Source organism: Centruroides sculpturatus, unplaced genomic scaffold (genome assembly GCF_000671375.1).
Source record: "Centruroides sculpturatus isolate CEXI.00-Female unplaced genomic scaffold, Cexi_2.0 scaffold276, whole genome shotgun sequence".
Lineage (NCBI taxonomy): Eukaryota > Metazoa > Arthropoda > Arachnida > Scorpiones > Buthidae > Centruroides > Centruroides sculpturatus.
This window is the reverse complement of record NW_019384509.1, coordinates 443229-467117: the sequence shown is the minus strand read 5'-3', so window position 1 is coordinate 467117 and position 23889 is coordinate 443229. Positions and strand designations below refer to the sequence as shown.

The window sequence follows — 23889 nt, the reverse complement described above, 5'->3', positions numbered from 1 at the left end:
GTGAATCATATTTGGCTATTCCCTTTCTTATTGAAATGTCTAATTAAATTTTATTATAAACTAAAATTTAAAAGTGATAATATAATAACTTATTTACATCATGAAAATATTAATCACAGTAAAAATCATAAATTTAATTAATTATGGCAATACAAATTAAAATTCTTAATACATTTGGAGTATCAGAGCTTTTATTTCAAGACAATATTCAAGACTGGAAATTTGGATATACACTTTTAATAAATTCTGCAATCTCTCAAGCAATAAATAAGGATCAAAATTTATTAAAACAAAGTACTTATCATCCATGGTATACTGATCGGCTACAATTTCTGTCCATTCAGTCCTATATATTGCAACCAATAGGTTTAAATGTAAAATGTCTAATAATGCAACTATGATTAAATAAATATACTCTTTTTATCAATAATATTTACATCGATTTTACAAGTTCTCATTGCTATTTCTGCCATTCCACAGACTTCTCATCATACCATTTAATTTATAACTGTCAAGAACTTACTAGTCTACAAGACCACTATAAAATACTCCAAATATGTTATTACAACTCTTCAACTGATCTCAAAAGAAGTTTAAATAATCTTAGTAAGAAAAACCTATACAAAATCTATTAATCAAAATATATAAACTCTTCATTTGGACAGTGTCGGCTACTTTTATATATGATGATCTTGTTATAACTGATGTAACACTATTTGTGTATATATGTTTTTTCGATAACCATAGAAGTTATGTTTTACGTTCATATCTACATATATTAAAATCATATAATTACAATTATTCTTATCCAGTTGTATAGCCCCGTAACAGAGAAACTATACTCTGTCTGTAACATTAATTTGTATATTGTATAAATTCATAAACAACTTAAAATAACTTTTATATGATTATTATAATTTTTATAAATATATTATTTTAAATTTGTGTAAGTTGTTATATGAATATTTTATAACAGAGAAATTTTTTGTAAAAAATTATTTAAATTTATGTAAATTTAAATTTTAAAAGATAGTTTCAAATTATATTAAACTGTCGGTAAAATGAATAATAAACAAATAATAGTAAATATGTACGTACTTACCTTTGTGGCAAATAGTTATTACAACAAAAAAAAAAATATTTTTAATAAGTGGTCCACATAAGTTATCCTTCGAATGTAATCTGTAGACACTGCACAGAAGTTTTAGATTCATGCTTGCTCTGAAGGAACTTCGAAACAATCTTGTGTGGTTAAAAAGCCTCACATATTTACAGTAATGTTTAATGAACCTGTCAAAACATGCATAGATTCAATATTCTGTATGTATCTTAATCTTGTGCAAACTTGTAAATATAAGCTTTGTTGATTGAGCCAGAACATACATATGCACACTGTTGTGCTCTGTGTGGTGCACTGCATGTACTGCAACTCGTTCATATACTGTACTAGTCAAAAAGGTATTAGGAACAAAGCTGTACCAATATGTACTTTTAATATGGACTGATCTTGCTTAAAAGACATTTAGAACTATTTGTTAAAGCATGCATTCAATGATTTTTAGTATTAATCAAACTTTTCAGTGCATTCTTATGAGTATTGCCCGGGGGCAGCAGTTAGTCCTCAACACCTCTAAATTTGCCTTGGACAAAAAACCCCCTTAGATCTCTTCAACGCCCACCAGTGGGCAGTACTGACCCCTTTGGGAACCACTGATCTAAATCTTCAATATGTGAATGATTGGATGGAATATGTACAGAAAGGATGGAAAAGTGCAGAATTCAGAGAATATAGAAAGCAGTGTGGTACATAAAAATAAGTTAAAGAATATCAACTTACACAAATTGAATCATAGGATAATAGAATTGATAAGACATGATCAGTGAAACAAGAATAGAAACCTTGGAATCCAAGTTTAGAGAAATTTGTAATTGTTTTCTATCAATGAAGGATGACCACAGGGATATGTATGTGATGTTAGTAGATGTATAATTTATTAGGTAATAACTAATCAAGTAGTAATTATGAGTCTAAAGATTGATCCAAATGCTATTGTATGGATCTCAATGTATCAGAAAGCAATGATTGTCTAAACTTACCAAGTTAAAATTCAGGATTACAGGTTGTGCTGCTTAGTGCCAAAATAGCCATTTGCCAATATTTTTATTAAACTGGCAATAAAAACTAGTCCTCTTATTTCAACATTCAGAGTAAAATTGAATTACAAAGCATGCTTCAGGAAAAACAGCAGAATGTTGAGTTACTGTACTATGGGAGTCCTGTGCACCACATCTATTGATGTCATGATATCAAGTGGCAAGTTTGAATGGGAAAGAAGGAACTGATGTTGAGAACCAAAGGCAGTTTTCTTGCAATGCTGCCCAGCATTTCCAGATTGGGGATTTTTTATCAACTGACAGAAAATTTGGAGAATTTTTTGGAGTAAAATCTTTTTACTTTGATTTTTTTTTCAGTATGCAAAAGCATAAAAATTTTGACACAACAGAACCTGTGAAATACTGTTTAAGCATTGTGATCAAATGTGTTGGTCAAGATTATTCAAAAATTATTCCTATTTCTAAGTGACAGCTTAACATGTTACTTTTGCTTTCCAAACTCAAAACTGATAAGGCTACACACCTGCATTAATTAGTATGCAAAACTGGTGGTGATAAATGATTTGAAATGAAAAAAAAAATTTTAAACGAATGAAATGGCAACTTTTTAAAATTTTTCCAAGCAATCCCCTGGATCGTGTAACAATCTATACAAGATCTCAAAGGAGGGTTAACTTTCAATTTATATTCATCAGAAGATTTTGGTTATAAACTCACTCGATTTATAAAACATTTGTGCCAATTTTTTTAGATTATGTATTTCCCTTTTTAAAGAATTTCACTTGTATTTGGTTATCTCATAAGTGTTGCTTTTTTATTTTTTATTGTAATGTAGATCACATCTAAATATAAATGTATTCATTCCCATGTACTTTGTTTTTAATTGATAAATATTCACTGTAATCTGACAACAACGTGATATATCTTAGTGTTAAAACTTACTCTTTTATAAAAAAAAAAAAAAATTGTAAACAACAAATGAAACATAATGGTACTTCTCAAACTTTCTGTATTCATAGACCAGTTTTTCTTCATTCCAGTCCCTCTTGGACCAATATTTTTGTGAAATTAAATAAAACATAATTATATTACTACAGAGTTCAAATGCATTTTTTTTTTATTTTTAGACTGAATTAATAAGAAAAAGGCATTAACAAAATTTGGTTCTAATCATTTTGAAAAGAATGGGCTGATTTCAAGGAATTTTTCAAACTGATTTCAATTACCAGTCCATCCCAGGCACTAAGTGCTTAAATAATAATGAAAAACAAAAGTAATAAAATAACCTGCTTGTAAATAGTTTATTAATATGATCTATGAAATTGTAAGTGAAAGCTTGTCAAAATTTTTTGTGGACCAGCATTGGGCTGCGGACCACAGCTCGAATAGGATTGACATATAAGACACTATACTATATGCTGTATGAATTTTAAACAAGGGAATAATATGTGTTATGATAAAAAAAAAAAAAATAAGTGTTTCTGACATCCTAGATGTTTCCGTAAAGTATCAACTTCTCTCAAAGCACAATTTGCAAAGTTTAGAATGTGTAATTGAGTTGGAGGCTGACTGTTTGTGCTCAATGAAGATGATATGTTAACATTAGTGGAAGCTGAATTTTATCTATCTACTGAGGAGTTTCCTGTGAAGTTTCATTTGACCACTTCTACTGTATGTTAGAAATTTTTTTTCAAGAACCTTTAAATGCTAAAGTTGAAATAGGTGTTGCATTAATTAACTCAAATGAATTTGTCATGGCTTGTGTAAGCATTTACTCAATTTTTGATTTGTTGGCAACAAAACCAGTTTATTTTTGATTGATTCATAAGTGACAAAAATATAGATTGTTTATAACAATATTAAGCAGAAGTTAAAATGGGTTGACAAAAATACTCCTTCAAAACCTTTCAACAAAGAAGAGTTTACATTCTAGAAAGATAATGCTCTGCATTTGTAAGATATGAAAGGCCTTGTTTACTTTGAACTGCTAATCCAGAATCAAGCAAATATCAATATGACATATAATCAACAACTAGGCAATCTACATGCTGCTTTATCAGAAAATGTCTCTTGTTGACAAGAAAAGTTTGATCTTGTAACAATACCATTCTAGATTAAGTATGGCAAAAGCAATTTCTGACAAAACTAAAATATTGAACTAGGAGGTTTTACAACTTTCCTATTTCCTATTCCATAATATTATCACCTTTTCCAAAATGCAAAATTATCAATATATGGATTCTAAAAGGTTTGCAAACATAAAGGATCTCAGAAATGCAATTGAAGCATTTATCATATCAAAACTAACTGGATTTTTCAAACAGAATTGAAAAATTGATATGTGGCATATTGTTGTAAAGAATATAATAATTGATTTAAAGTATAATTTATGCATTTTTAAAGTACAGTGGTACCTCGGTATATGTCTGCTTTAGAATACGTCCAATTCGGAATACGTCCTGTTTGGACGAAACAAATTTTGCTCGGTATACAACTTCTGTTCAGTATACAACTTAATTCAATTATACGCGCCATCTATGAACAAGTAGCACTATCGGTGTACTAGACCAGACTAGACGTTTGCGGTGTCACAGTTTATAACTTTGTTAAATTTCTTCTGATTTTAATTTGTAAGTAAAATTTTATTATTTTTATTAATCATGAATTGCAAAAAGGCAAATGAAAAGCAACAGAAAACTAAAAAAAATGACTAGAATCACAATGGAACTGATAAGAGATTGTTGAGGAATATGAAGGTGGTACGCGTGTTTGAGATTTAACTGTTGCATGCCGTATTCCGAGAACGACGATATTGACAATCGCGAAAAATAAAGACATTATTAAACCTGCTAACGTTGGGAAAGGAGTTAAATCAATTTCTAAACAGAGATCGAAGACATTAGATCATGTTGAGAAATTGCTTTTGCTTTGGATAACTGAAAAACAGTGTGCTGGTGACATTGTATCGGAAGCAATTATTTGTGAGAAAGCTAAAAAGATACATGCTGATCTCATGAAAAATCAAGCAGGAACTAGCCAGGAAAGCGAGGTGTTTAAAGCCAGCCATTTTTTTTCATGAGAATGGATTACATTACTTCTTATGGGAAAGGTTGGTTTGGTATATGTCCTATTCGGTATAAGTCCAAACATTAGGAACAGATTAAGGTCGTATACCGAGGTTCCACTGTATTTTTTTTGTTCAAAATTATTTAAAAAAAGGCAGTATTTAATGGATGATCTGACATTTCAAATGTGTGTAGCAATGTTGTTGACTTTTTTCTTATTATATTGTCATCAATATCACTTAGTTATATGTTGTCATTGAATTACATGCTATCAGGATTGGAATTGAAAACAAGACCTGATTTTTTGTGAAACATTTTAAGTTAGCTATCTATCTGCTATTCTTTCTCTTTTCATACCCACATAGTAATTTAGTAATAATTAGGCATATTATGTATAAGGTGATCAGAAATATTTGAATATAAAACAGGACATTGTCAAAGAAAGAAAGAAAAAAAAAGTCAAACCTTCATTTATATGTTTATCAAGGGAACTGAGAAAACTATTAAATAAGTGAGAAAAATGTAAAATTAATCAATAGGATGACTATGACACCAAATTAATGTATAATAATAATAAAAATAAAAACACGGAGTTCAGCGTTACATGCATACATTTTTTGTCACAAGCACTTTCAACGAACTTATAGTCATCTTCCTCAGGCAAATATTTTCTGAAAAAAATTTAAACAGAAATAATCTGTTGTAGAATAGAACGCATAAAATATAAGTTGAAACTTTGTCAAAGTTGTTTAGAACACGAAGCAAATATTCAAATATAATTCGAAAACCGAACAAGCAGTTAGCTCTGTGAAGTGCAAGCTAACTGCTCGAAAATATTCGTATTCACCTGAGGATGACAACTATAAGTTCATCAAAAGTGCTTGTGACAAAAAACGTATGCATGTAACACTGAACTCAGTGTCTTTATTTTCATTATTATTAAATGTAAAAGTGAAACTATTATAGAATTGCTTTCATAACAAATATAGTACTGAATTTGTACATGCAGTTCTTAACAAAAAAGTTTCATATTACTGTTTGTATTACATTTGAACAACATATAAAAAGAAAAATGAAACAGTGTAAAATTAAGTAATTTAGAAAAAAAAATCATTTATTAATTACTATAGTTTTGGGTGGATAACCTGTGGGTTGTATTTGAAAGGGTGTGTATTATGTGATTGGGTGGTTTATCTGTCAATTTTAAATTTCACTTGCAAGTTAAAGTTGATTCACACTTATAAGACTGTCTAATAATTATTATTATTAGACAAATGAAATGTATTCATTTATTTTTATACTTAATTTACATAATTGGGACAGTTCATAAATGCCTACACTTAAATTATATAGTGGCCAATGAGTACAAGGGTGAATTTTTCAGTATTTCAGAGGGATTTCTCAGTAGCCATTCCCTATTAAGACTTAGTATACTGTATCATACACAAGAGATAGGTTAGTGAAGATAATACAGAAGTGCATGTTTGTGTTTGTGCCATTGTATTAAGCTATTGTTATTGTCAATATATGTTCAGATTGAAAGTTATTGGACTGCAATTTGAAAAAACTGTAGACCTATAAATTCCCAGTCATCTGTCCATCTGATGCCTGTCCTTCCTTAATCTCAAGAACAGAGTTAGATAGATGAAAGCCAAGACCGGATATGAAAAGATTGGGGTCAGAAGGCCTTGATTAACTACAGTATAATGAACTTCTGATGCAAACTGGAAATCATGTTTCAAATCAAAAATTTTCCACTGAAAGGAGTTGCATAGATGACTGACATGACTCTATTGCTAACAAGAAAAGTATGATTGTCAGGAACTAGACACTAGTAATTTAAGGTGGAGAGCATACACTGTATTTTAAATTAAATAAATTTTGAAAATATTAAAAATTGCAGCCTGGTATTGTGACAATGTCACGAAAAATAATTTTTTTTAATATATTAAATTTCATAGAAACGTTAGTGTAATATAAAATGGATTTCTACATTTCAGAGTTCAAAAATAAAACGAAAAGGTTTTAAATTATTAAATAAAAATAAAATAAAATTTAATTTAATTAAAAAACTATGATAATTATTAGTTAATGTTAGTACAGTATAAGATAGCAGTGTAACCATCTATCTTTAGAAAAAGTTAATTTATATTAAATGAATAGTTAGCCAAACTATAGTCTGAAAATTAATATAATTATTACAGAATATTTGGGCTTGGTTGTTTGTATATCTACAATGACAGAAATGAAACAGAAAAAGCAATATGTTAATGCTTGAGATGGCAACTTCTAAACTGCATACTAGTAATTATCTTGTTCTCAACAGCTTCTCTAGAAGCATTAGTTATATGAAGGTTTTATTTTCTTTCTTGCAATTTTCTGCAGGTTATATGTTGTTGCAGGTTATCCACCTGAAATAATGATATTAATGACACAGTTCACATAGAATTTTGATTTGGTAATATTTTATTTTAGTATATTTAATTGTTTTAAAAAAATTATAAAGTTCTAAATAAACAATTTTTACATGAACTTTTGTGATTACCAACAATTTTAACAATGTTACTGTTAATTGTTTTTTTTCCTTCAGAATCCATATTTTATTAATATAGATATCTTTAAAAAGCTGGAATTTCTTGGATAAAATCACACAAACACACCTTTTTATGCTTTTCCAGCACTAAATTTACACACAAGTTAGGGTTAATAATAATAAGGCTTTTCTATATTTCTAACTTTGTGTAAAATTAGTTCTGGAAAAGTATAAAAGATGTGATTTGTTTGTTTAGAGCAGTGGTTCCCAAAGTGGATGCTACTGCCTCCTGTGGGTGTGAGTAAATCTAGGGGAACAAAAAGAAGCAAGTGGGTAGCAGGGGACTGCTAGAGACAGGGTACTGAATGGTAACCATAGACAAGAGTTTGGGTCACTGACAATCTTTCCCTTTCTTTGTTAAAACAGCTAAGAAGAAACATTGGATTTAATGGTTTTCAGATGTGGAGAACAATGTACACTAAGGACACAAAGAGCGAGGTTCTTAGAAAAGTTTTTTAAGAATATTTCCAAGCCTTTCTCATATGAGGAAAAATGGGTTAGGGGGCATTGGATATAAGTTTATGGAATCAAGGGGGGTGACTCAAAGTTTGAGAATCACAGGTTTAGAGTTGAAAACTTCTTGTCTCTGATTCATTTTTTTCCTGGAAAGCATAACTTGTATTTAACAATCTGTTTTACATTATTTATAAAATAATTGAAGATATAACAGAAAATTGTTGGAATGTTTTTTTAGGTTTTGTTTATTAGCTTTTTATTGGTAACATATTCATTCAATAAAATGAATTAAAAAATAATTTGCCATCATTATTTATATCAAAGAAATTTTTTTTAAAAACATATAGTACTTCAAGTTTTTATCATTCATCTGAGTTCTTCTACAAAATCAATGATATCATTATTATTAAACTTGGAAGAAACTGCTTAATAAATATACTGCATTTTTTTAAATAAAAACTTTACGAGTTTTCTATTTTTCAAAAATAGGATAGTTTCCTGTCCTGAATGTATTCACAGGGACATTAGAACAATGTGCAAATATAGGCTGTTGGTTACCTTAATTATATAGAAACTTAGACATTAAATAATAGTAATTTTTATTTTGACTTTTTTAGAACTGTCTTTTTAAAATTTATTTAGATGAAAATGTTTTTAAAGAAAGTAATCATGATACAGTTTTTTTATAGTCATAGAATTGATAATAAAATTAAATCAGCACTTCTATTATTTTTCCCTGTATATTGGTACCAAATTAATACAAGTGAGTAACCAAAAAATAAAAAAATAAAGATGAGGAATCAGCATCTACAGATCTAAATTTTTAAATTATTAATTTTACTACTTTCTACTTTTTGATGGATTAGTTATCATGGCCTTGTTAATTGACTTTCTATTTAATATCTGTTAATTTTTTTCTTATTTTTGTGATTTGTATGTAGACACTTGAAAAAGGCTTAATGGCTGCAGTGTCTTTTTTTATAAAATAAAATAAATAGTGTCTGCTTATATCAGTTTAATAATTGAAAACAGTGCCTTCAAAACTTTTTTAGAACCATGGCACAATTTTTTAGAATTGTAAATTTTATAATCCACTTAGTTTTAATGAAGTAAAGGGGGTATTTTTCAATTTAATTGTTTTATTATTCTGATTTTTTTTAATATTAAGTAAAAAGAAGATATATTAAAGATAAAGGAAAAAAATCTCAAATATTTGTTAACCTAAATCTCAAGATAAATCTTCAATAATTCAGTTATGTTTAAATAAATAATATAACCATTACTTCTTAAGATTCCATAAAATATTTGAAAAATTAGAATGTTCATTCTGTAAAAAGGGTGAGAAGAAAGATTTAATTATTCACATATTTAAATCAAGCTTTTGATTGCTACCTTTAAAAAGAAAAACTGTTGTCAATGTTCTGTTAAGCTTTTAGAAAAGTTTCATTTTTAAAGAAAACAATTTTTTAAATATGTCCTTTACACATACCTTATGAAAAAGAAATCAGTTTTTTGTAAAGTTATGTTTAGTCAATATGTTAAAAAATTTCAAATTTTTTTTACATAATTTGATTACATAATTTGTCACATTTTAGCTCCTTGTCTTAAAAAATATATATGTCAATTGAATATAATTTTACAAAAAACTGATTTATTTCTCTTAATAAGGGATGTTTGTTTCTGGTTTCTGTTGTATTGATATCCATGTTGATGAAATCATTTTCAAGTGTAAGGACTTCAATAATTTAACCATTACCAAATCCAACTTCACAAATGTGTGAAGATGTTGAAAGTGAGCAACATCTTCAAAGTCTCAGTAGAAAAAGTTGGATATTTAATTCAATTGCCTCAATGTCCTTTTTTCTTATTAATATGTAAATTTTCGACTATAAATTCGTATCTTCTATTATCAGGACTTATTATACTGGTTTTACAGATAATATTACAAAGATTAACAGAAAACAATTTTTATTTTATTTCGTATATAGGTATACGAAATAAAATAAAAATTGTTTTCTGTTAATCTTTGTAATATTATCTGTAAAACCAGTATAATAAGTCCTGATAATAGAAGATACGAATTTATAGTCGAAAATTTACATATTAATAAAAAGTTGGATATATTTGTTGAACAGATTAATATCAACCATAAAAACCATAAAAAATTAATGTATTTCTGGCCATCTGCCAGAACTACATTAATTTTTTATGGTTGAAATTCTTTTTAACACTTTAATGAAGTGGTTTCAAACAGATTGATGAATTATTCATAATTCTTTGTCAATATTTTGGCATGATGTTGTTCTGAAATAGTTTTTATTTCTTCTTTTAGCATGTTCAAATGTGCAAAGATTGTGGAAATTATTCCAATTAGTTGTGATTTTAGATGCCATATAAGTCTGTGGAGATGATAATAGATTTTACGTCATTTTTGATAAGGGTTTCAAATGTTTAAAAATACACTAATGTCCAAAATTAAAGTAACAAACACAAATTGTAGGATATCTGGAAAAATACTTGGAGAATTTGGATGAAATTTGTACACAGATTTCTCATGACTTGATGTATCTGTTGTTCAGAATGAAAATGAAAAATTAACTTTAAGAGATATGCATATTTCACTAAGAGTACTCAAAATTTGGGATGGCAGATGTCACAAAGCTAATAAGGGAATGTGACTACCTCTTACAGTCATACAACACTCACAATGAGCCATCATGCTGTTTAAGAGGTTCTGAAAAAGGCTTTGGGAAATAAACTTCACTTCTTCACAAAAGCAGATTTTAGCTTAATAAGATTTTAGCTGCAGAATCATTGGTCTTGGGAGAGAACTGACATGCTGCAGTAGCCCTCTCCAGAGTATTTCAGACATGCTTAATCAGATTTAGATCAGCAGACATAGCTGGACACTTTTACAAATATCCTCTTCTTTTAGGAAATCTGTAATTAGCTGGGCTCTGTGGCCTAGCATTGTCATTCATAAAAAGTGAACTGAGAGCCAATGGCACCCTGAAAAAGCTTCACATACAACCTCACATCACAAGGATCTTACCTCTGTAGTGCTGAACAATCAAAGTGCTTCCCTTGAAATTGTGCAGAGGCATGTGTGGGTCCATTCAACATGTCTTCCCATATGAGGTCACCACTTTCACCAAAGAAGTTGGAGAGTTGATAGTCTCTCCAGATGTTAATGCATCAAGAATCAGTTTTCAAACTTGATACAATTTATCAGAAAACATAAAAAGTGTCCACTGGTGACCAATGGTGTCCCCCCATCAGCCTTTCCCACAGGAGAGCTTTTTTTTCCTGGTGCCACCAACATCATCTCTGAATATAGAACCAGTGTTCTGTATTCAGAGATGATGTTGGTGGCACCAGGAAAAAAAGCTCTCCTGTGGGAAAGGCTGATGGGGGGACACCATTGGTCATCTAGCATAAAGGGCCCTTCTGTGATAGCTGTCTATACAAAGTTTGTTTTGATACTGATGTTCTAGTGTCAGCAGCAAGCTTGAGATCTGTCTTGCTGTATTATCTCTCTATGGGCCAAGTAATTAAAGCCAGTTGATATTTTTTGAGGGGGTCAGTGATCTTCATTGACCTTGGTTTTCTCTTCTGGTGATTGTTTGTCTCTTGGAATTGTTTTTACGGCATATACACCATTTTTCTGGATACTTGTAGCCATCTGGCCACCTGCTTGGTGCTTAGCCTGCTGAAAGTCTACTGACTTCCCTCCATCTTGATGTGTCATCTAAATAGTGATTCAAATTTTGATCAAATGACATTGTTATTACCTGACCATAATAACTACTCAAAAGCAGTTGAATCACATGGAATACCTTCTTTTCCCTTTCCTTCATAATTTTTACATAATTTCATATTGACTGGAACTGAAGTTTTCAGTTCTAATCAATATGATAATTCAGTTTGTTATGCAAAATTTATATATTCAGGGGTCATGCTGCATAGCCCAAAATTTCCACTTGGCAATATTTTTAGTAAACTGGTGATAAAAATCTAGTCTACTTATTTTAACATTCAGTGTGAAATTGAATCACAAAGCATGCTTTAGGAAAAACAACAGAATGTTGATCTCCCATGCACCTCATACCTACTGATATCATAATGCCAAGTGGCAAGTTTGGAAGTTTGGGTGGGAAAGCAGAAAGTGACATTGAGAACCAAAGGCAGTTTTTGTGAAAACTACCAGATTGGGGATGTTTATTGACTGACAGAAAACTTGAGGAATTTTTTGGGGCAACATTTTTTTACTTTGATCTTTTTTCAGTAGACTAAAATATAAAAAAATTTTATGATAGAATATGTGAATTACTGTTTAAGCATTGTAATCAAGTATATCATTCAATATGTTCATTAAAAAAAAATTATTCAGATATGATTCCTATTTCTAAGTGACAGCTTAACATGTTACTTTTGCTTTCCAGATTACAAACTGATAAGGCTACCAGAATCTGCAGTAATTAGTAAGTGAAACTGGTGGTGATAAATAAATTGAAAAAGTATAAAATTTGTGAAATGGTGCGTGTTTTTTCCCTCCCTCTAGAACAGCTTCTGTATGTTTTTCCCCCCCTTCAGAATTTTGCTGTTATTGTGCTTTATTATTGTGCTTAAATATGTTTGTTACCTTAATTTTGGATATCAGTGTAGTTATTCTTATGATCTTTAATGTTCTTTTTCCATAACACAAGTTTTTTGATGAAACTAAATTTTGTTTTGAACTGCAAATATGTTGGCTCTTTCTGCTCTTTGTAAGAACAAATTCAGTTTTCTTACTTTTAAAATGTGTCTGCCAAATACATGAGTTTCAGAACAAGCTCTTCAATAATCAACAATGTTGTGTAATTGCTTTTCTTATAGAGAAATATTGCAATGCCATCAGACTTATTAGCACTTTCCCCTTTAAAATCAATGTCTTAGTGTGCAGAAATGATTTTTGGATACTCTTCATCTCCTTGCATATCTTTTCAATTAAGCACAATTTTGACAGTGTTGACTTGATGAAGTTCATTATTTTTATGGATGTATTCTTAATGCTTTTCAAATTATTGTAGTTTTTAATGATGATGATTGCTATGAAAGTTGTAGTGACAGTTTAACAGTCTTAACAGCTTAAGTCCATGTGATCTGTACCTATCCTGTTGCATTTCATCCAGTTCAGATCTTTTATATTTGTATAAATATTTAGTCTCGAAAATTCTTTTTTGTACAGTATTGTACATCAAAGATGATAAAACCTCTAAATATTGTATTTGAAGGGACCAAAAAAAAAAAAAAATACAAAGTTTGTGAGTTATGGAGAATTCTATGTATGATGACCAAAATCAAGAAACTTTTTTTTTCATGAAAAATTGAAAAGTTTTTATTCAGATGAAAAGTTTAAAGCAGTAGAATAAGAGATGTAATTTTTCAATAAATTTAATTCTGTGATATTTGAATTGTTATTAAAACAATATCTATGTCTATAAAAATAATTAAATAATATCACACATTTAGGTATATCACAAAATTATCTTGTTACACTTCACTGAATTTATTCATAAATCAAATTTTGCATAATTCATTATGGAACAAGCAGAAGCAACAAACCTTGTTCATCAATGTACTCTTCAGTTACAATGAGAGAAGTTTATTTGCATCATATTTTTAGTTTGGTTTGTTGCAACTTTTTGGATTGAAATTTGACAGAATGTATTATGCAAAATTCATCCTTTGACCACTGAGATATTTCATTAATTCTTCAAGTAGCCTTATTATTGGAGAGTGAAATTGTTTTGATTTCTTTTGAGCATTTATCAAGAAACATACGTCCAACCTCGCCTTTTATTTTTGGGAGCATTAAAGACTTGCCAATTGTTGGCAGTTTAACAAGTTCACAATTTCACAATTTGTGCAAACTAGTTAGCTACAAAGAGTAGGTAGTTGTTTTTTTATTGATGTTGGTGAAATGCAAGAGTTTTTGTTTGAATGTTTCATTTTTTTCAGTTTTCTTTTCAAAAATTTAATTTCAGTGGGTGATCGGTTAACAAACATAATCTGTTCCAAGACTTTGTTTGCTATCCAAATTGCATGTTAACCAATTATCGATTTATCATAGGTTTTTGTGGAATTTGATTAATTCGTTCTGGAAACTCCAAAAAATAAAAAATATATATACTTTCTCACTACTTTTATTTATATGTAATGGTAAAAATACATATATACACAGTCTTGCATTTTTATTAGTCATGTTTTTTCTGTTTTTGGGGTTAAAGAATCTGTCTAATGTTGATTGCTTTTCTCTCTTCTTCAGGATTTTTCAGAAGTAATAGCGTTGTAATTGTAGAGATCCTATTAACCTCAACCTGGTTTGGGTGCCATTCTAAGACCATTGTTCTGACATTCTCCCACTTCTTCAAAAGATGTTTAATAGCAGATATCAACATTAATCTCTTTTTCAGAAGAAAATATATCTCACCTAGTATTTTGGTGTTCTTCTCTCATCAGATCTGTTTCAGGTTCTATTGTGAGCTCTTCAATGCTCTTTATTTCTCAGATGTGATTTTTGTTACTCCTTTAGCTGCTTGAGTCTTCTTGATTATACTATATCTTTCTTAGATTGAACTGTGGCCTACTGTAGATCTGTTCAAGCCATACTGCCCAGCAACATCAGACATCTGCCCACTCTCTACCTTTGCTATTATATTTTCACCTNTCCAATGTCGATTGCTTTTCTGTCTTCTTCAGGATTTTTCAGAAGTAATAGCATTGTAATTGTAGAGATCCTATTAACCTCAACCTGGTTTGGGTGCCATTCTAAGACCATTGTTCTGACATCCTCCCACTTCTTCAAAAGATGTTTAATAGCAGATATCAACATTAATCTCTTTTTCAGAAGAAAATATATCTCACCTAGTTTTTTGATGTTCTTCTGTTGTCATATCTGTTTCAGGTTCTATTGTGAGCTCTTCAATGCTCTTTATTTCTCACATGTGATTTTTGTTACTACTTTAGCTGCTTGAGTCTTCTTGGTTATACTATATCTTTCTTAGATAAGATTGAACTGTGGCCTATTGTAGATCTGTTCAAGCCATACTGCCCAGCAACATCAGACATCTGCCCACTCTCTATCTTTGCTATTATGCTGCTCTCACCTTTCAAAAATAAATACCCACGCAAAACTTAACAAGTGCCCGCCTGACAGTCTTGCGAATACTATAAAAAAATTGAGCAAAATCAGTGTAGATTGCAGCTGCTTCATGCCTGCGTAGCTTACATAGTAAAAATGGCTCATAGCCTTGAGAAAGAAGGCAGGGTTTTGGAGCGTGACCGAGTGTATGCTAGCTCCCACTTCCTGTAGTTTGTGGTGGCTCTAACAGTGAATGAGATTGGAGAAACACTAACATTTTTGACTTGTTAATGAGCTGTCGTCAGGTGTTGTCAGGCAAAAGTGGAATGCCAGTAATTTTTGACTCAGTTAACAGATCAACAGGTATTTTGCCAAACTAACCCATTGTTAAAGTATATTGCTACTTTATTGAATTAACTATAGAGGTTATGCTAAAATTAAAAAAAACTCCAAAAAACCAAATGTATTTACTAAAATTCATACAAAAAAAGCCTTAAATCCAGTAAAATTAGAATGTTAACAGAACTAAATTATTTATTTATTCTCATTTTCTATGTTCAGTTTAATATATTTCCTCCAGCGCATGCGACTCGCAATGTTAATTTGTAATTTTCAACGTTTTTAATTTCAAATGTTTCCTGTTCTATTTATTATATTCCATTCTGATGTTGACTATTGTCCTGTACATAAATGAAAATGTTTGTTCCATTATTAAACATTCTATTTTTACTGGATTTAAGGTTTTTTGGTATTAATTATAACTACACTGGCTATTAAACTTTGATAAACTCAGAGACAGAAATAAATAATGCAAGTAACACTAATGCTTTACTTCACTGGCTAACTAATTTGCTATTAATTAACACAATTTACAAGATAGTTTTTGATGATTGCTTTGAACTCTGTTGTGCAAAGAGAAGTAATCCTGTTTAACCTTTGTAGAGAGGGTTAGTCAGATATGGCACTATCATGATGGTAGTGGAGAATAAATGTGGAAAATTTTTTAAGAATTTTTCCACACATTTTTCTTGTTTTTGTTTCGGGGGAAAAAATTTTTAAACAGTTACATCTAGTAAAGAAAAAAATCTTTCTTTATTGTTACATAATTCTTTTTTATATGAATTTTTTTTTGTGGTAATTTTTGGCTAAAATTTTTTTGTGGATATTGACATCGTTCTCCAGTGCCACGTGATTCGGGTATATTCGTTGATCACTGCAGAGTGGTTAAATATAATGGTGGAAACTTCAATCAATGAAAACATCTAGAAATGGAATTGTTTAATATGTTCTTGAGTTAGGTATGTACATTTCTAGACTTCAAAAATTTTTTTTTGTGACTCATTAAAAAATAGCTTACAACCCAATTTTTGGAAAAGTGAATAATAAAAAGCAAAAAAAAAATTATTTCTCTTCTTTTGGTATTAATATATTCAACTTGACTTGAATATAAAATGCAAAAAAAATTTTATGTTTGCAAGTATTTTTTATGAAAATTCAGAATATTTTCTTCAGGCAAAGAAGATATAATAGTACAATGTTCAATGTTAACTCGGGATATTCTTCAATATTTTAATTTTTGAAGTTAGACTATTTACAAAAACACATTAATATTTTTGAGTCTATCATTAAATCCTTTTCACACAACCACAGAAGTCACAGTTATATTGGTTAGAAGATAAAACTTCTTAAAAGACAATAATAAAAGATAAAAATTCACAATGTTTAAAAATGATCAAACTCCAGCCTTTTATTGTAGGATCTGACATTTTTTACATTAAAAACTTAAGAATCTTCTCACCAACCATCAAGTCCTTTTCCAAATTTCATAACTGGTTCATCCCTCTAGTGGTAGTTAAGAGTAAATCATTTTCATTTGCATAAATTTACAATGTTCAATGGTAACTCAGGATATTCTTCAATATTTTAATTTTGCCTTTTAAAGAAGTTTTATTTTTTAACCAATATAACTGTGCCTTCTGTGGTTGTGTGAAAAGGATTTAATGATAGACTCGAAAATATTAATATGTTTTTGTAAATAGTCTAACTTCAAAATATTAAAGATATAATAGTTTTTTAGATTTTAGAACATATTTAGGCAATTACTTACATGTGATCATAAGCATCATATATCTTTGTAATTTATCAAGTTGCTGTTAATTTTATATTTATTAATCTTTTTGTATTCTGCTATTTTGAATTTAAGTTGCTCTTAATATATTATTATTATTTTGGATTTAAATTTATTCCATAACATACAATATTAATGTCTTTACTGATGATCGAGAATAGCAATGAGCAGCATATGATCCATGGGCCAACTCTGGCCCCCAATCATATGTAATATGGCCCATGGATATTTTTGTTTACAAAATAACACACAATAAACTAATTGTGCTATTATAAGTTTTTATTATATGTCAGTTCTTTGTGTTACCTGATATATTATTTCTTTTTGTATAAGTCTTTTTTGACTGTTTTTGCTGTCAATTTAGTCTTAGTTGACCCAGCTGGCTATAAATAGTAAGAAAACCTATAAAATTTAGCACCTGTACATGCACTTTCACACTTTATTTGGCTCACCATTTAAAAAGTTTCCACCCCTGATCTAGGATATTGCCCATTTTTATTTCAATCTGAAGACAGCTAAAAATATAAATGAAAACATTTGTTTGTTAAAAATCAGCGCTGAACTTTAAGATTTATTTATTTATATTGAAAAGCTTCTTGCCCGTTTATTTAATTGCAGAAACTACTTAGTTACTTATGACTAATAAACAGGCTTAGGTTAATTAAATAGTCTGGGGGTATAATAAGCCTGTTCATTAGTCATAAGTAACTAAGTAGTTTTTTTTGTTTATTTATTTATTTTTAGAAAATATATAATTAAAAATTCTAAATATTTCTTTAATTTAAAATTAATATTTGAACTAAAAAACAATATTTAGAATTTAAAAGTAATATGTGATTTTGGTTATAAATTATTATTTAACATTTTAATGAAGATTTTCCCATAGTATGGTAGGTTTATGGCTGGTTTGTTGCATGATATTTTGGTTATATAGTTGAATTCATTTATTGTAATTATGGATGATATCAGTCATTTAATTATATCAGAATTAGCAAGCCCAAAATATAAGTTAAAATACATTTATAAAACTGCATAATATGGTTTTGTTATTAAAATCTCAATAAAGGTCTTCAGATAAATAATCAATCTTCAGAGAGGCATTTATAAACTATCATTGTTCTCTCATCCTCAATATATGACTATAAACACATACTTATTATTAGTTATTGCTATCAGTCTTAATCAATACAAATTGATAAACTGACCTTTCATTCATTTTTAGCAATGCTGTTCATATAAATGAAAAGCAAATGTTTTCGGCCTCATTCAGGGGCCAGCATCAGGCTTCTATAAAAGATTTTTAGATTAACTTTTGGAATTGGAATACTATTTGAAAGAACAATGTTCTGGAATGACATAGCAGCTTGTTCCAGAATATTGTTCTTTCAAAAAACATTCCAGATTCCAACAGTTTGACTAAGAATCTTCTATAGAAGCCTGAAGCTGGCTGCTGAATGAGGCTGAAAATGTGTGCTTTCGATTTATATTGACAGCATTGCTAGAAATGAAAAAGGGTCAGTTTTTTTAATCAATTTGTACAGCAGTTGCAACTTGAAAAAATAATAATTTTTTTATCTTAATCAGTACTTTAAATGTTGATTGTTTTATTTATCTGTAATAATAATAGTTAAATTTGCAAATATATCTACTTCAATTATTTATATTTTTACAACAGCTAGCACATAACCCTTATTAATTAATAAATCTTTAAATTTTAATTTTTAATTATTCTAACATGTCTTTCTGTGTTAATGAATAAAATCAGAATTTCCAATAATGTAGTCTTACTTACTTCACTTCATGTTATCAGAATAGGTAAGACCCAAAATGATTACAATAAGTAGCTTCTGCTACGTGTGTAGTTTCTCAAGTAAAGAGCATTTTGGAATCTAAACAAAACTGTAATATTATTGTTACAGTTAGAATTTATTTTCTTACATATAACTGATTTTTTAAGTGCTGTGGTATATTTAGTAGACTTATTGATGCTCCTTTGTGTGGAAGAATATTCTCCAGTAGAAGTGTTAACTAAAGGGATTTGATAATTCCTGATTTTCCCATAGTGNGCCCGTGTTTATGTAATTGCAGAAACTACTTAGTTACTTATGACTAATAAACAAGCTTAGGTTAATTAAATAGGCTGGGGGTATAATAAGCCTGTTCATTAGTCATAAGTAACTAAGTAGTTTTTTGTTTATTTATTTATTTTTAGAAAATATATATTTAGAATTTAAAAGTAATATGTGATTTTGGTTATAAATTATTATTTAACATTTTAATGAAGATTTTCCCATAGTATGGTAGGTTTATGGCTGGTTTGTTGCATGGTTTTTTGGTTATATAGTTGAATTCATTTATTGTAATTATGGATGATATCAGTCATTTAATTATATCAGAATTAGCAAGTCCAAAATATAAGTTAAAATACATTTATAAAACTGCATAATATGGTTTTGTTATTAAAATCTCAATAAAGGTCTTCAGATAAATAATCAATCTTCAGAGAGGCATTTATAAACTATCATTGTTCTCTCATCCTCAATATATGACTATAAACACATACTTATTATTAGTTATTGCTATCAGTCTTAATCAATACAAATTGATAAACTGACCTTTCATTCATTTTTAGCAATGCTGTTCATATAAATGAAAAGCAAATGTTTTCGGCCTCATTCAGGGGCCAGCATCAGGCTTCTATAAAAGATTTTTAGATTAACTTTTGGAATTGGAATACTATTTGAAAGAACAATGTTCTGGAATGACATAGCAGCTTGTTCCAGAATATTGTTCTTTCAAAAAACATTCCAGATTCCAACAGTTTGACTAAGAATCTTCTATAGAAGCCTGAAGCTGGCTGCTGAATGAGGCTGAAAATGTGTGCTTTCGATTTATATTGACAGCATTGCTAGAAATGAAAAAGGGTCAGTTTTTTTAATCAATTTGTACAGCAGTTGCAACTTGAAAAAATAATAATTTTTTTATCTTAATCAGTACTTTAAATGTTGATTGTTTTATTTATCTGTAATAATAATAGTTAAATTTGCAAATATATCTACTTCAATTATTTATATTTTTACAACAGCTAGCACATAACCCTTATTAATTAATAAATCTTTAAATTTTAATTTTTAATTATTCTAACATGTCTTTCTGTGTTAATCAATAAAATCAGAATTTCCACTAATGTAGTCTTATTTACTTACTTCACTTCATGTTATCAGAATAGGTAAGACCCAAAATGATTACAATAAGTAGCTTCTGCTACGTGTGTAGTTTCTCAAGTAAAGAGCATTTTGGAATCTAAACAAAACTGTAATATTATTGTTACAGTTAGAATTTATTTTCTTACATATAACTGATTTTTTAAGTGCTATGGTATATTTAGTAGACTTATTGATGCTCCTTTGTGTGGAAGAATATTCTCCAGTAGAAGTGTTAACTAAAGGGATTTGATAATTCCTGATTTTCCCATAGGGATAATTTATTCCCAACATTAGTTATTAATCTTAATTTTAAAAAAAAAGACCAAGGTCTAATTGGCATATTTGTTTTGTAAAGTGGGATTTATATCCCATTAACCAATTTCAATGAAATACTTTATAGAACACTTAAATACAAAATTTTGTCAAATTTAAATTTAGCTTGGCATATATAAAGAAGATAGAATATGCAGAACATTCCACTTTCTGATTAATACAATTAAATTTTTCAACAGGATAGTCAGTACATGAACCCCTTGATTAATTAATGCAGTTAATTAATTCCTTGATTTTACCACATATATCAAAATTACATTAATCAAATATTATAGTCCATGGTAAAAATTACAATTCATTTGTGATAGATTATTGTATTAATACATTAACCTAAATAGTACTGGTACTATTTTAGGAAAAATAAAAAATGAATGCAAAGTAATGTTTAATGAATGGTTGTATCTGCTTTAGTTATTGTTGCTGGAGAAAAAGTTATCAAGAATTATTTTAACAGTGTTTATTTTTATCTTATCAGCAAAATGACACTCCTAGACCTCAGCAAACAAGCATGTTTTGATCAATGGACTAAAATTTACAAATAATGTAATTTGTAAATTTAGTGGAACAATTAACGCTTATAAAGACCCTATTATCAATACAATTGATGCTTGTAATATTTCTATTTTTAATCTTGGCAGGGAAGAAACTGGCCTGCTCTTGCTCTGGGAGTGTGGCTGTGTCATGGAAGGAATGGCATCATCATGCTCATGACTTGATCTGACACTCAGACAGAAAACACTCATCGAAACTTGCATTTTTGCTTGTGAATTTCAAGGTGCATTAATTAAAACTCTTGCCACATATATAAAACGATGTCACAATTTATTTCAGTGTGTAATCAAACCTTGTGTTTAGCAAAACTGCATTAATCAAGGAATACCTGTATCTAATAGCAATTAAAATACATTTTTACTTATTCTTTATTTTTGAATAATGGAAGGAAGGAAGAGAATTCTGCAAACTAAAGTAGAACTTGTTCTTTACTTAGATGATGATTTTCTGTTTTCATTGAAAGCACATACACAAAAGATAAAATTATATTTGTATTTTAGATTAATTCAATTGTATCAATTCCAAAAGATAGTTGTTTTGTTTCTTAATTATAAAGTTTTGTGTGCTTTGCCATAGTTTTTGATATGCAATTATGGAAACTGTATAGAATTCTTTATTTTCTTTACTATTCAACCAATTAGAAGAAATAAAATGAATATTACAATATTTTCTTAATATTAAAATCTGTAGGTAACAAATTTATAAACTACTGTAAACTTCTATCGTGTTCTTTTTATTATGACAAAGAATCTATGTATAAACAGATTTAACTGAATTGATTAAAACTCTTTGATTCACATTAATATGAAAAATAAAATGACACTGTTGCCCTGATTCTTTTTGGATTCAGGTATGCAAATAATATGGCATACTGGCATGGAATACTGTACACAGAAATAAAATCTGAGTAAACAGGAAAACATGATGTGTGACATGATTAACATTTTTGTGGAAACAGAAGTGCTTAGATGATCACACTGGGAAGCATGCAGATAATTGAGAGACAGATTAGCAAGTGTCAAGTCCATTTAAGAGCATCCTTGTGATCACTGCAATATGCTCCATTATCTGAAGTTACATCATCATCCAGAGGATTATAAATGGTATTCAATTTTCTCCACTTCATGTTTTATGGGCTCTATTAACTTGTAACACATTTGGAAATGTTAAAATTCTTTGTAACATAGTTTTATGGTATTTACATATTGGTTTTCATTTTTACATTATTATAGTGGATCCAGAAGAACCAAAAGAGAAAATATTTGGGTTCTTCTGGTTCCACTGTAATGATATAAGAATGGATACTAGCTAGCTTAAAAATTAAAAATATTTGAATAATTAACAAGGACCTTTTATGTTAACACATGCATGACAGTTGTATTGAAGATGGATTAATAAACTCAATTTGTTGTTATAAATGTTTTTAAAAGCAATATTTTGAAGTTCAAACAAATTTTAATTGTTTTTTTTTTTTATCAATAGGGAGGACTTAAGTCACTGTAGCTCCTTTGAATGCACTCCTGTATATCATCAATTTTATTGTTATATTGAATAATCATAAATTCAGTATAAATTTATTAGTCACATTACTTTTATTTCTTCCCAGAAATACAGCAGATAACTAGCTAAAAAGAAGTGAACATATTTGCTCCAAAATTTCTGAAAGCTCTCTAATGGGACATACAGTATAAAAACAAATAAAGTACTATCTTACATTAAGGTCTTGTGACCTCTGGTCATTAATCACTTCTTGCTTTGTTCACTCAAGATGGTGTATTGTAGTGTAATCTATGTTGTTCGTTCATATACAGTATATTTTATGGTAACTTTTTAATTTGTAATTGCTTCTCATAGGTGTGTCCAATAAACCTGTTCTTTATGCTTCTGTAAATCTTTTTACTGTCTGTGTATTAGAAAACTGACCAATGAAAAGTTTTACCAAATTTCTATGTAATATATACTATAGTGCAGGTAGTCCTGTTGCCATGCACCTTGGGTATTGATGTACTTATAAGATAAAAGATACAGACCATTGTAAATTTTCCTTAAAATAGTGCTTACTTATGTAGATTACTGTTCTAAAAATTTTGCCAACACAATTCTCATTTATGTGGGTTACTTTACTATCTGACTCTGTTAACAGGAGTGTTAAGTCTGCTAATACAGTGTTTTTCAATCTTTTTCTAATAGTGGCACCTCAACTTGGTAATTTTTTCTTGTAGCATTCCTACTTCATCGATGTAGAGTTGTTATACTTTTTGTACTTTTAGTAATACACATAAGAAGTGTAACAGTGATGTTCAGCACTACTTTGCAGC

The 23889-nt window shown here is 29.1% G+C and overlaps 1 protein-coding gene and 1 long non-coding RNA gene across 5 annotated transcripts in view; one reads left to right on the top strand and one right to left on the bottom strand.

Moving 5' to 3' along the window:
* LOC111622328 (mediator of RNA polymerase II transcription subunit 31-like) overlaps window positions 1–23889 on the top strand; it is a 61804-nt gene that overhangs the window by 25405 nt on the left and 12510 nt on the right. Inside the window, exon 3 of one of the 2 annotated variants that reach the window (XM_023364688.1) lies at window positions 12672–12710. The exons of the other annotated variant lie outside the window; for it this stretch is intronic. Within the exon in view, the coding sequence (XP_023220456.1) occupies window positions 12672–12710 (39 nt within the window). The remainder of the gene's footprint in view (window positions 1–12671; window positions 12711–23889) is intronic. 2 annotated transcript variants of the gene reach the window in all.
* LOC111622329 overlaps window positions 1–23889 on the bottom strand; it is a 37941-nt gene that overhangs the window by 8706 nt on the left and 5346 nt on the right. Inside the window, exons 1-2 of one of the 3 annotated variants that reach the window (XR_002756249.1) lie at window positions 18686–18801; window positions 1103–1290 (exon numbers count right to left, since the gene is read on the bottom strand). The exons of 1 other annotated variant lie outside the window; for it this stretch is intronic. This is a non-coding gene — a long non-coding RNA (uncharacterized LOC111622329). Of the gene's footprint in view, window positions 1–1102; window positions 1291–18685; window positions 18802–23889 lie in introns of those variants that run through there. One more of the 3 variants, XR_002756250.1, reaches the window with a different exon arrangement.